Source organism: Somniosus microcephalus, chromosome 23 (assembly GCF_052327205.1).
Source record: "Somniosus microcephalus isolate GS21.2 chromosome 23, FLI_Smic_1.0, whole genome shotgun sequence".
Classification (NCBI taxonomy): domain Eukaryota; kingdom Metazoa; phylum Chordata; class Chondrichthyes; order Squaliformes; family Somniosidae; genus Somniosus; species Somniosus microcephalus.
In genome coordinates this window covers 15,443,489-15,457,819 of record NC_141009.1, presented here as the reverse complement: position 1 = coordinate 15,457,819, position 14,331 = coordinate 15,443,489, and the positions used below count along the sequence as shown (strand labels likewise).

The window sequence follows — 14,331 nt, the reverse complement described above, 5'->3', positions numbered from 1 at the left end:
GCCTCAACCACTCCCTGTGGTTGCGAGTTCCACGTTCTAATCAACTCTGAGTAAGGAAGTTAATATCCAGCAAACGCTCACAGTTTGGATTTTAGTATTTCATTCGGAGCCAGTGAAAGTGTGATTGACAGCCAGTCTTTCATAATTCACTAGTATTTGGATTGTTGAAGGATCACTGATGTGTTTTATGCAAGATTTTTGGAAATTCTGTCCAGTTAGGCCGCCTTTGGTTTCCATTTAGGGCATGAATTCAGTTCTTCTTAACTTACCGCAGTTGCTATTCAAATCTCTTTGAACTTGAGTTAGATTAATGAACTAATTGGTCATTCATCTCGTTTACTCTTTGTGGAGCTTCAGTGTGTCTGCCGTGCTTACCTGGTTAAGAGCCATGTCTGTGCTTCATTGGTTGTGAAGTGTTTTGGAATGTCCTGAAGTGCTTCATAAATGCTGCGTTCTTTTCTTGGGTGAAAAATTGCTTTGTTGGTTTTGGCTTGCAGTGTTGGTGAACTGCAATCCCTCACTGTAGATATCGCTTGACATTTTGATAGGGTGATAGAGTTTTTAGCCTCAGGCCTCTTTGCACGTTCACCAGGGTCAGGCTGGAACATTGCTCTCGCTGCGTAGATGGTTGTGGAGCCCAAGATGATTATGTGCACAACACAGAGCAATTTAAAGGAGTCATTTCCTAAGGTGCAAGGACTGAAAGATAACAGTAATGAAGCAGCAGAGACGGATGAACGGTTGAGTGCTTTCTGCACTCTACTGGGCCGACTTTAACCTGCCGAAATTAGTGGTAACGGGATGTTAACGGCCTCTCAAAATGGGATCGGTAGACTTACGTAAGAACTTAAGAATTAGGAGCAGGAGTCGGCCATACGGCCCCTCGAGCCTGCTCCGCCATTCAATAAGAGCACGGCTGATCTTCGACCTCAACTCCACTTTCCTGCCCAATCCCACATCACTTGATTCCTTTAGTGCCCAAAAATCCCGCCGATCAGCTCGCTGCCACGTTCATGGGGGCCTACCCTTGGGCGGCCAAAGTGCCTGCCTGTTACTGGCGGTAGGCCACTTTTAAGATGCAGAGGGTGTCCTAAGCCGTACGTAGGACCACGATAGCCATTTTAGGACAGAACAAGTCACTCCAACCGGTTTCACCAGCGATTAGAGCCCAAGAGGAAAGGTAAGTTTGAAAATGATTTTTTGGGGGCCGGGAGGAGCAGGAATGCTCCTGTGGGCGTCACAAAAAACACTGTGGACTGCTGCCGCCCCAGGCTTTCCCTTCCCCCTTCGCCGCCTCCCTCCCCGCGCCCCCTCCCTCGGCCTCAACTTCCCCCCTTGCTGGTGTTCCAGGCGGCCAACATTCCTGAGGCCCACAAACCGGCGATCTGCCTCAGGACGCCCGTTTTGGTGTCAGGTTGAAATGAGGCCCGGGATTCAAAATCACGGCGGCCTCTTTGCTGCTGGTAAAGACGAGCGGTCGGCGCCCTCCGCTGGGGGTCAGCGCGCTCCGCTGGGGGTCGGCCGCACTCCACTGGGGTCGGCGCGCTCCGCTGGGGGTCGGCGCGCTCCGCTGGGGGTCGGCGCGCTCCGCTGGGGGTCGGCGCGCTCCTCTGGGGTTGCCGGGCTCCGCTGGGGGTCGCCACGCTCCGCCAGGGGTCGAACGCACTCCGCCGGGGGTCGCTGCGCTCCGCTGGGGGTCGCCGCGTTCCGCTGGGGGTCGAACGCACTCCGCTGGGGGTGGCCGCGCTCCGCTGGGGTGGCCGCGCTCCGCTGGGGTGGGCGCGCTCCGCTGGGGTGGGCGCGCTCCGCTGGGGGTCGGCCGCGCTCTGCTGGGGTCGGCCGCGCTCCGCTGGGGGAAGGCCGTGCTCCGCTGGGGGTCGGCGCGCTCCGCTGGGGGTCGGCGCGCTCCGCTGGGGGTCGGCGCGCTCCGCTGGGGGTCGGCGCGCTCCGCTGGGGGTCGGACGCGCTCCGCTGGGGGTCGAACACGCTCTGCAGGGGGTGGACGCGCTCTGCTGGGGGTCGGCCGCGCTCCGCTGGGGGTGGGCGCGCTCCGCTGGGGGTCGGCCGCGCGCCGCCGGGGGTCGGCACGCTCCGCCGGGGGGTCGAACGCGCTCCGCTGGGGTTGACGCACTCCGCCGGGGGTCGGCGCACTCCACCGGGGGTCGGCCGCACTCCGCCGGGAGTCGACACACTCCGCTGGTGTTGGCCGCGCTCCGCTGGGGGTCGAACGCACTCCGCTGGGGGTCAGCCGTGCTCCGCCGGGGGTCGACGTGCTCCGCCGGGGGTGGGTGCGCTCTGCTGGGGGTCGACACACTCCGCTGGGGGTCGACGCGCTCCGCTGGGGTCGGCCGCGCTCCGCCGGGGGTTGGCCGCATCACAGTTCAAATTTACCCACGCGCATCCTGCCAGGACGCTGCTCAGCAAACAGGTTAAAGGTCATTTCACTTGTTGAAAGCTACTTTCTCGTCATCTCTCAATCGGGCTCCATTTAGCAGCATGTTGCAAGGCTGTCGCAATCCTCACACATGTACCAAGCATTACTAAATTTCACTATAGCACATGGTGATGTCTTTGGCAGATTGGTCCTGAATGTCAGTGATGTGGCTCCTAGCCAAAGGCTCTTTCTCCATCTAAATCTTTACTACTCATGGCAGGTGAAATTGAATGCAGGGAAGTGTGAAGTGATACATTTTGGTAGGAAGAATGAGGAGAGGCTATATCAACTAAATACAAACTGTGTACAGTTTTGGTCTCCTTACCTAAGGAAGGATATACTTGCCTTAGTGTGGGTGCAATGAAGGTTCACTTGATTGGCTTCTGAGATGAGCGGTTTGTCCTATGAGGAGAGATTGAGTAGATTGGGCCTATATTCTCTGGAGTTTAGAAGAATGAGGGGTGATCTCATTGAAATGTATAAAATTCTTACAGGGCTTGACAGGGTAGATGCTGAGAGGCTGTTTCCCCTGGCTGGGGAGTCTAGAACCAGGGGTCACAGTCTCAGGATAAGGGGTCGGCCATTTAGGACTGAGATGAGGAGAAATTTCTTCACTCAGAGGGTTTGTGAATCTTTGGAATTCTCTGCCCCCGAGGGCTGTGGAGGCTCAGTCGTTGAGTATATTCAAGACAGAGATCGATAAATGTTTGGACACTACAGGAATCAAGGGATATGGGGATCGGGCGGGAAAGTGTAGTTGAGGTCAATGATCTTATTGAATGGCAGAGCAGGCTCGAGGGGCCGTACGGCCTACTCCTGCTCCTAATTCGTATGTAAATGGTATAGTTTTGAAGGGGGTGCAGGAATAGAGAGACCTGGAGGTGTATGCACACAAATCTTTGAAGGGGGCAGGACAAGTTGAGAAGGCTGTTTTTAAAAAAAAAAAAAAAAGCATATGGGATCCTAGGCTTTATTAATAGAGGCATAGAATACAAAAGCCAGGAAGTGATGCTAAACCTTTATAAAACACTGGTTAGGCCTCACCAGGAGTATTGTGTTCAATTCTGGGCACCGCACTTTAGGAAAGAATGTCAAGGACTTGGAGAGGGTGCAGGAGAGATTTACTACAATGGTACCAGGGATGAGCGACTTCAGTTGTGTGGAGAGACGGGAGAAGCTGGGGTTGTTCTTCTTCGAGCAGAGAAGGTTAAGAGGAGATTTGATAGAGTAAATAAGGAGAAACAGTGGCAGAAGGGTCGGTGACCAGAGGACACAGATTTAAGGTGATTGGCAAAAGAACCAGAGGCGACATGAGGAAACTTTTTTTTATGCAGGGAGTTGTTGTGATCTGCAATGCGCTGCCTGAAAGGGCGGTGGAAGCAGATTCAGTAGTAACTTTCAACTTTGGATAAATAGTTGAAGGGAAAAAAATTGCTGGGCTATGGGGAAAGAGCGGGAGAGTGGGATTAATTGAATAGCTCTACCAAAGAGCCGGCACAGGCATGATGGGCCGAATGGCCTCCTTCTGTGCTGGATACTCTTTACGCTTCCAAAGTGTGTGTAGGATGCAGAATGAAGAGGAAATATAGATGAATTACTTATAGTATCTTCTTCAATCTTATGAGTAATAAACAGCCTCCACACATCACGATTGCACCCTTTTGGTCCCGAGTCCCTGTTCAGCTGTAGCTTTGGCAGGGTTAGTATTAAGGGGTCAGTTAATTTTAGTTTAAGCTCAGGTTAAAATGAGCTGGTGTGATGGCACAGGTCATGGGTCTTTGTACAATGCAGGAGTAGGAGGTCAATTGCGGCACCACTCATGTAGATCATCATAACACTTTTAAGTGTGTACTCAGCAGCCTAGGCATGACTCCTACTGTGTGTGTGGAGAATGCGAATCAGCGATGGACGAAGAGGAGCCAGTGAGCCATTCAGAAATAAATTGTTAGCTTTTCTTCAAGCTAATGTCATGCCATACGATAAACATGCCTGCACTTACACGAAGGAACATAAAACCACAAATAAAATGCACTACAAAATTCACATCAGCACTATACAGATGGCCAACAAAAACCAACTTATGTCGAGGTTGGCCAATAACAACAAGCAAGATGGCCAATAAAAACAACCTGTTAAATTGACGAATGAAAGGTTGGCCAATAAAAACAAGTGGTTACATTGACAAAGAAAAGATGGCCAATTCGTAAAATGAAAATGATAGGGATGAAAAGTAGTTATTTATTGATAACAAAGCCTTACTTATGTGCTGCCCTTAATACAGTTGCACCATTGCCCAGACTTACTGGCAAGGATAATTTCTGGGGATAATAGCTTCTACATGGATGTATTCAACCTCCAGAGGAATTCTAACTGGCTGCTACTCTTGGCTATGAGTCAGGCTACTGGTGGCTTAATATCAGAATGGGCACATTAGGAAGACTTCACATATAATAAAACGTGTTTCTTTTTCTCCAGAAGTTGGCGCTCCTTTTATGAATGTAATTTAAAAAAAAATATTAGATCAAACTGAAAATTAATCCAACCTGGCTGCATAGGTCCGCTGAAGGTTGGAATTGGATCTCCGTTAAGCGGTTTGCAGATTGCTGAGCGGCCCAACATTACTCCCGGCTTTGGTGGTTGTCTCGCTTGCGTGTGTGTGCTCCGGTCAGAGGAGGCAATAAGAAAGAGGAGAGATGAAGAAAGAAAAAGGGAAAAGAAAACACTGGGTTAACACCACTTAGCTGCCCCTCTACAGCCCCTGCGATGATGAGATTCCCCTGGACTGGTTTCGATTGCCAGAGGGGAATTTTCCAAAGTATATATTTTTTCCCCCCTTATTGGCCTTGGGTTGTTTTCTGTCTCTGCTTTTTGTCTCTCCCAGAAGATTACATGGCTGTTGGGAGTGGGTGGGAGGTGCGGGGCGAGGAGGGGTGTGGGGGCGGTGGGGATTGGTAAGAAGTGTTTAGCCACGATGGTCTGGCCATCATGGTGTGGGGCAGGCTTGATGGACCAGCTGGTCTTTTCCTGCCCATCAATTTTTTGTAAGTTGATCTGGAGCTTGCTGCTCCGAGCCTAGGCTGATTTGTGAGTAAGTGATCTCTAACGTTCTGTGGACGTTTGCTAAATGAAAACCTGCAGCAGACGGTGTCTGCATCTGAGAGGAACTGGCTGTACTGCTAGCGCTAAAAGTCCATGAGGTGAACGAATGGGAATGATCACCTGACTGATGCCTGAAGGAGAGAGAGGCTGAATTTTTTTCCGATCATGTAACTTTTTTTGGGGGGGAGGAGGGCGCGGTGGTTAAAGTATCTACTTTCTTCCCTATTTTTCCTCCTGTCGACTCCTTGTACAATTCACCTTCCCTGCTCGGATGACTGGAGACCTGATCCCACAGAGCAGTATCCTGGACATGAGCTTCCAGCAAGAATTTAATCCATAGGCATCAGTGTGGTGGAATCAGATTCCTTAGGAACTTTCAAAGGTCAATTGGATATGTACTTGAAGAGGATTCATTTACAGCGCTTTGGGGGGAAAAACTGGGGAGTGGGACTAATTGGACGGCTCTTTCAAAGAGCCGGCACAGGCACAATGGGCCGAATGGCCTCCTCTTATGCTGTAGGATTCTCTGATTGTATAACCTTTTCAGCCCATAGTCCCTGTCAGCAGTTGTCTGGGAATGGAAAATTCAGTGTCCGACTGCTAATGTTTGCTCCAGTCTGGGGTGCTTCTGAAGGAGAATGATAAGTGCGCTGAGCGGGAATGACGTATGAGGAGAGATTGGGTCGATTGGGCTTATACTCGCTGAAGTTTAGAAGAATGAGAGGGGATCTCATTGAAACTTATAAAATTCTAACAGGACTAGGCAGACTAGATGCAGGAAGGATGTTCCCGATGGCGGGGGCGTCCAGAACCAGGGGTCACAGTCTAAGGATAAGGGGTAAGCCATTTAGGACAGAGATGAGGAGGAATTTCTTCACCCAGAGAGTGGGGAACCTGTGGAATTCTCTGCCACAGAAGACAGTTGAGGCCAATTCATTAAATATATTCAAGAAGGAGTTGGATATATTTCTTAAGGCTAAAGGGATCAAGGGATATGGGGAGGAGGCAGGGACAGGGTACTGAGTTTGGATGATCAGCCATGATCGCATTGAATGGCGGAGCAGGCTCGAGGGGCCGAATGGCCTACTCCTGCTCCTATCTTCTATGTTTCTATGAGCAGCACTGAAAGTTATGAAGCCCATTAGAGCCGATAGCGGAGACGTGAGTCGGTGGAGGAAACCTTCCTGCCTGCTCACTGCGCAGCTGGATGTGGAAGGTACAGGGATGGCAGGACTTAGAACACCTGATCGACCAGACATCTAGTTTGTGGAAGCAAATATTGAAGATCTAGTTCGGAAAAGTAAGCTCACTCTGTATATGAAGTTTGCGCCTGGTGGGCCTATCAGTCCGCACTCAGGATTGTGGCTTGGTAAACCCTCCTCTCGTGAGAGAACGGTGTATAAAGTTCCACTTTTGATAGAAGTTCCCAAATTAGGAACTCGGGCCTAGAAATTACTGTCGGGGTTATCGCGGCGTAACCACTTATTGCGTTCCTATTATATTTCTCTGTCTTCCATTTTGTTGGAGGCGCCAAGCTGTTTTTAAAAATAAATTAGCTAAAAGCTGCTTTTACATAGTGGACAGCGGCATGTCATGTGAGCACGCTGAGTATTCGTCCGCTAATATCCCCAACATTTATGGTCCTGCGCCTCTTCAGAGTGTCGGCCGTGGCTCAGTAGGTAGCACCCTCACCTCTGAGTCAGAAGGTTGTGGGTTCATAGTCCCAATCCAGAGACTTGAGCACAAAAATCTAGGCTGACACTCCCAGTGCAGCGCTGAGGGAGTGCTGCACTGTCAGAGGTGCCGTCTTTCGGAGAAGAGCAGGGGGGGTTATCCCCGGTGTCCTGGAGCCAATATTTATCCCTCAATCAACGTCACTAAAGAACAGATTATCTGGTCATTATCACATTGCTGTTTGTGGGAGCTTGCTGTGACTAAAAAGTACTTCATTGGCTGTAAAGCGCTATGGGACGTCCGGGGGTCATGAAAGGCGCTATATAAATGCAAGTCTTTCATTTCTCTTTGAGCGAAGTCCAGTGTTTGCCTTTCATTCCTTGGAATATACGAGACACAAGTTCAGGAACCTCCTTAAAGACCTTGAGAAGCCCCCTGTGTCCGGCTGAGGGTTTTCATTTGGATTTTGTCCATTTTTCTTTCAGACTCGCCGTCAATGAACATGGTACTTTAATAATAAAAGCGGCTGTCCCAAAGGATGCCGGGAGTTACATCTGCCTTGCATCAAACCCAGTTGGAACAGGCCGAGAAGAGGCGACGCTGAAATACACGGGTAAGGGGAGCAAATGTGGATTGCACCTGGAATAGTGACTGCTGTCAGATGCACCTTCAGACAGAGAAAGATTGAGAGGGTCTGGCTGCAAGTACTTAATCATTTTAGACTGCTTTACACAGGACAGGAATAAATCGCTTTAAAGATAAATTACATTAATATGTAGTTTATGTATTTTTCTTTCATGCGTAATTATAATAACTGGGGGGGGGCAGTGGAATGCAGAACAATTTTAATATTGTTCAGAGATACATCGGAATACAGGGTGGAAGGTCTTGTTTTGTTGTTTGCAGTCTTTGTGATCCAGAGCCTAGTCTAACGAGGTTGTTTCCGTGCATCCGCAGAGACCCCCACAATCACGGCGTTGAATCCAGCGGTGCTCGCTGTGGTCGCTGAGGTGGCATTGCTGGAATGCCAAACTGCAGGAGTCCCGCAGCCCGAGGTCAAGTGGTACAAAGGTATCGGCAACGCCGTAGGTGGAGAGTTTCCTGGCAACCGCCCCACCACCCGCTGTCATTGCACTGGTGGTGGAGTGAGTGCTACGGCACGTGTGTCAGTTAAAATAGGAATGTGCAACACCACGTGTGCCACGCCGGGCATGTTGAACGAGCCAATCTCTAAATTAGTTGGAAATAGTAAGGCTACATGAGTCAGCAGAATATTGAAGTTACTCAGGTCATGGGGACAGTGCATTGTTACTCGGGGTCACGGGGACAGTGCATTGTTACTCGGGGTCACGGGGACGGTGCATTGTTACTCGGGGTCACGGGGACAGTGTATTGTTACTCGGGGTCACGGGGACAGTGCATTGTTACTTGGGGTCACGGGGACAGTGCATTGTTACTCGGGGTCACGGGGGTGGTGCATTGTTACTCGGGGTCACGGGGGCGGTGCATTGTTACTCGGGGTCATGGGGAGGGTGCATTGTTACTCGGGTTCACGGGGGCGGTGCATTGTTACTCGGGGTCACGGGGACGGTGCTTTGTTACTCGGGGTCACTGGGACGGTGCATTGTTACTCGGGGTCACTGGGACGGTGCACTGTTACTCGGGGTCATGGGGACGGTGCACTGTTACTCGGGGTCACGGGGAGGGTGCATTGTTACTCGGGGTCACGGGGACGGTGCTTTGTTACTCGGGGTCACGGGGACGGTGCTTTGTTACTCAGGGTCACGGGGACGGCGCATTGTTACTCGGGGTCACGGGGACGGTGCACTGTTACTCGGGGTCACGGGGACGGTGCACTGTTACTCGGGGTCACGGGGACGGTGCACTGTTACTCGGGGTCACGGGGACGGTGCACTGTTACTCGGGGTCATGGGGAGGGTGCATTGTTACTCGGGTTCACAGGGAGGGTGCATTGTTACTCGGGGTCACGGGGACGGTGCTTTGTTACTCGGGGTCACGGGGACGGTGCATTGTTACTCGGGGTCACGGGGACGGTGCATTGTTACTCGGGGTCACGGGGAGGGTGCATTGTTACTCGGGGTCACGGGGACGGTGCATTGTTACTCGGGGTCACGGGGACGGTGCACTGTTACTCGGGGTCACGGGGACGGTGCTTTGTTAGTCGGGGTCACGGGGACGGTGCATTGTTACTCGGGGTCATGGGGACGGTGCTTTGTTACTCGGGGTCACGGGGACGGTGCACTGTTACTCGGGGTCACGGGGACGGTGCATTGTTACTCGGGGTCACGGGGACGGTGCATTGTTACTCGGGGTCACAGGGACGGTGCATTGTTACTCGGGGTCACGGGGACGGTGCTTTGTTACTCGGGGTCACGGGGAGGGTGCATTGTTACTCGGGGTCACGGGGAGGGTGCATTGTTACTCGGGGTCACGGGGACGGTGCATTGTTACTCGGGGTCACGGGGACGGTGCATTGTTACTCGGGGTCACGGGGACGGTGCACTGTTACTCGTGGTCACGGGGACGGTGCTTTGTTACTCGGGGTCACGGGGACGGTGCACTGTTACTCGGTCACGGGGAGGGTGCATTGTTACTCGGGGTCACGGGGACGGTGCACTGTTACTCGGGGTTACGGGGACGGTGCATTGTTACTCGGGGTCACGTGGACGGTGCATTTTTACTCGGGGTCACGGGGAGGGTGCATTGTTACTCGGGGTCACGGGGCGGGTGCATTGTTACTCGGGGTCACGGGGACGGTGCATTGTTACTCGGGGTCACGGGGACGGTGCACTGTTACTCGGGGTTACGGGGACGGTGCTTTGTTACTCGGGGTCACGGGGACGGTGCACTGTTACTCGGGGTTACGGGGACGGTGCATTGTTACTCAGGGTCATGGGGACAGTGCATTGTTACTCGGGGTCACGGGGACGGTGCATTGTTACTCGGGGTTACGGGGACGCTGCATTGTTACTCGGGGTCACGGGGACGGTGCACTGTTACTCGGGGTCACGGGGAGGGTGCATTGTTACTCGGGGTCACGGGGACGGTGCATTGTTACTCGGGGTCATGGGGACGGTGCATTGTTACTCGGGGTCACGGGGGGGGTGCATTGTTACTCGGGGTCACGGGGGCGGTGCTTTGTTACTCGGGGTCACGGGAACGGTGCATTGTTACTCGGGGTCATGGGGACTGTGCAGCATTTTGGAGCAGCAATGCGTGGTAGGACGGAGCCTTGAAACACTGGTTCAATCTCCTCCAACTCTGAGTTCCCAATCGCCGCCGTGTTACTCTGCAGAATCGAGAAGCTTTCTGATCAGGCACAAAATAAGGTAGGGGTGAGAATCATCCCTGGGTGTGGTGTGAGGTTAGCGGAGGGTTGTGAGCAAGCCACCCATCTAAATAGCTGTGTCATATGGGGAGGAAAAAAAACTGACTTCAAATTTTGACAGGATTGCTGCTCATAGGTGGTTTTCTTAACAAATGCGCTAATGGCATTGAACTGTGTTTCTGACCAGGTGATCTGGAGATGACCTTGGTTCCGTTTGCAGAAATTGATCCAGTTCAGGGCACGCTGAAGATAAAGGAGGTGCAGGAGATGGATGCTGGAGAGTATACCTGTGTGGCAGCAAATGAGGCTGGCACCTCCTCTGCCGTGGTCATGCTAGATGTTGGTTGTAAGTTACGATACACACACTATAACAACTCATCACAAGCCGGTTCTGTGCCGGTCTTGTTTTCACTAATTGATGATGTGATAGATGTTGGTTGAGCTGCCTCTGATGGAATCCCGTCTCCTTTTTCCCAGTTGCCCCTCTGTTCTCAGAGACCCCCTCTGATGTCTCCGTGGCTATTGGCACGAATGTGACGTTGCCTTGCAGTGCGGAAGGGTATCCCGCTCCACAGGTCACCTGGCAACGACTTGATGGACAGCCCATCTTCACCAAACCTGATTCGATGAGCCTTGTTAGCCAGCTGGAGACCGGCAGCTTGTTCATTGAGAGTGAGTATAGGTTCTTTTATATTCGTTCCGGGGATGTAGGCATCGCTGGCAAGGCCGGCATTTATTGCCCATCCCTAATTGCCCCTTGAGAAGGTGGTGGTGAGCCGCCTTCTTGAACCGCTGCAGTCCGTGTGGTGAAGGTGCTCCCACAGTGCGGTTAGGGAGGGAGTTCCAGGATTTTGACCCAGCGACGATGAAGGAACGGTGATATATTTCCAAGTCAGGATGGTGTGTGACTTGGAGGGAAACTTGGAGGTGGTGGTGTTCCCATGCGCCTGCTGCCCTTGTCCTTCTAGGTAGTAGAGGTCGTGGGTTTGGGAGGTGCTGCCGAAGAAGCCTTGGCGAGTTGCTGCAGTGCATCTTGTAGATGGTACACACTGCAGCCACGGTGCGCCGGTGGTGGAGGGAGTGAACGTTTAAAGTAAGGTGGTTCCATTGAGCTTTTTATCCATAATTTCTAATTAAACTGATAAGTGACTCCAATTTTCTGTCTTATGTGGGCCATACGACAAACCTCATGGAGAAGGCAGTCTGAAATGAATGACCCCTTTAAAATCCATTGAAGAGGAGCTCGGAAAACGAGCTGTAGGGATCTTCGAATGCTCCCCCGTCAACAACCAGAGAGGGAGTGAAACAAAGAAAGTGAGACCACTCCTAGCTCATTTCATGTATGATCTTTACATTCAGCAGAGAGAGACTTTTATCCCTCCAGTGTGGCCAGCATTCAAACCCAGGATCCATAAATGTATACACAATGTTCTACCCCGTTAAACAGTCCCATTCCCCAGAAAATAACAATAAAAATGAGAAAAACAGAAAATCATGTAATATGGAATGTTGATTGAATACACAAAAACCCAGCCTCATTGATCCCATAAAATAAAGCCAGACGGGTTTATTGCAAAGGTGCCCAGAGACACATTTCTGTTTGATTACGCTTATTAATAGCCATAGATTAAAACACTCATGTGCCATGAGTCAGCTGTGTTGCCCAGTTTCCCCGTCTTTCCCTTACACCTGCAGGGAGTTCTCCCCGGTGTCCTGGGCCAATATTTATCCCTCAATCAGCATCACCAAAAAAAAATTATCTGGTCATTGTGGCATTGCTGTTTGTGGGAGCTTGCTGTGCGCAAGTTGGCTGTCGCGTTCCTACATTACAACAGTGACTGCACTTCAAAAAGTCCTTCATTGGCTTCGAGTATATTCAAGGCGGAGATCAATAGATTTTTGGACTCTAGGGGAATCAAGGGATATGGGGATCGGGCGGGAAAGTGGAGTTGAGGTCGATGATCAGCCATGATCTTATTGAATGGCGGAGCAGGCTCGAGGGGCCCTATGGCCTACTCCTGATCTTATTTCTTAAGCGCTTTGGGACGTCCTGAGGTTGTGAAAGGTGCTATATAAATGGAAGTCTTTTTATGGCACGAGTCAGCTGTGATGCCCGGTTCTCTTTCCCCTCCCCCCACCCCCCCCAACAGCTGGTGCTGGACTTAACACCTGCTCTTTGCTATTTACAGGTGTGTGGTTGGATGATGAAGCCAGGTATGTCTGTGAGGCGCGGAACCAGTTTGGAGTGATCCGTGCAGAGGTAGCACTGACTATCACTGGTCTTGGTGAGTCACAAGGTCATAGCATTGAAACAGGCCCTTTGGTCCGTTAGGCCTGCACCAGTGTTCTTTTTATTTTACCCCACAGGAACTACCTAATCCAACTCTCCTGCTTGTTCCCCATACCTCTTTAATATTTCTCTTTTTCAAGCAAATATCTAATTCCATTAAGAAGTATTTTTGGCTTCTGCTTCAACAGTGGTTTGTGGCAGAGCATGCCACATCTTAACCAAACTCTGTGTGAAGAATTTTATCTCCAACTTCACCTTTCATTCTTTTAGCGATTGCCTTAGATATACGCCGCCTTATTCCCACCCTACTGACCAGTGGAAACAAACTACCACTATTCACCCTAACAGTTTGTGATATTCGGAGACCTCTTCTCGGGGCACCCTTAACCTTCTCAGCTCTCCTGAGATAGGCCTTAACGTCACAAGTCTCTCTGTGACTGAAACCCTTCCTGCCTGGTTATGTCCTCGTGAATCTGCCTGTGCACCTTCTCTGTTGTTTAATTAGATCCTTCCAGTAACAGGGTGGCTGAAACTTGACCCAATGTTCTAAATGTGGCCCAACTAAGGAGTGGCAACAGGTTGGAGTCTTAAGCGATGGAGTGAGGGCAGTGCAAGTGGAGTTCCACACTGTATTCTGTGTCTAGTTTGGGAATGTCATTGCACGCAGAGTATCGTGACTCTTATTCTTCACCTTGATCGGTACCTGTATTCCACACACGCAGGAAAAAGAGACCAGGTTCTGCGCTGGGTGAGAAGGAGGAGGTTCCTTTCCGCTGTAAATCTGTTCCTACCCATGCTGCCTTTTCCATTAGCTCTGGTAAATGGAAAGTATGAAGATCTAAATGCCAGCAGAATTCTGGTGGGGCAGCAGCAAATTTTAGCGACTACTTGGGCAGAATGGGCACAGCGACATATGCCTCTCTGTTCCTTTTTATGCCATGTGAGGTATTTTACACATGGGCCACAGGCATTTCTCTCATACCAAACATTTAAACTGGGGGTTTGAGTCACACGATACACGTGGTACTCCGTGTTGTATTGCTCAGCTCTACGGTCTCCTTTGTATCCAAATTCCTTCTCTGGGTAAATACCTAGATTTTCTTATTAGAAATTAAAATAAAACAGCGGATTGTCTTTACAAGATAATAATTCCCTTTTTGTTCAGGTTATGTCAGTAAACCATGTCGTTATGAAGTGATCTCTGCGTAGCTCTGGCCTAGTCTGAGGCTCCACTGAGAAGAGGTGCCGCTGAGAGACTGACATGAATCTTGTCATTCATGTGGAAATGACTTATGAAATAATACTGGGCGGCCTGCTGGTGGCGCTGTCCAGGGAGAGTATAAATACTCGGGCACGGGCCCAGCTTGCTCAGGACATTCTTTAACAGGAACTAGTGAAGGACACAACTAGATCTCCATGTTGAAAAACAGTTGATTAAAGCCTTGTTTAATACTCAGACCAAGTGCCTAGTAGTTTTCTTACGTC

The 14,331-nt window shown here is 50.8% G+C and overlaps 1 protein-coding gene across 1 annotated transcript in view; it reads left to right on the top strand.

The window, feature by feature from the left end:
• LOC147101676 (hemicentin-1-like) overlaps window positions 1-14,331 on the top strand; it is a 395,279-nt gene that overhangs the window by 89,870 nt on the left and 291,078 nt on the right. The window contains exons 12-16 of the mRNA XM_085965457.1: window positions 7,693-7,820; window positions 8,165-8,278; window positions 10,744-10,902; window positions 11,034-11,228; window positions 12,746-12,841. Of these exons, the coding sequence (XP_085821583.1) occupies window positions 7,693-7,820; window positions 8,165-8,278; window positions 10,744-10,902; window positions 11,034-11,228; window positions 12,746-12,841 (692 nt within the window). The remainder of the gene's footprint in view (window positions 1-7,692; window positions 7,821-8,164; window positions 8,279-10,743; window positions 10,903-11,033; window positions 11,229-12,745; window positions 12,842-14,331) is intronic.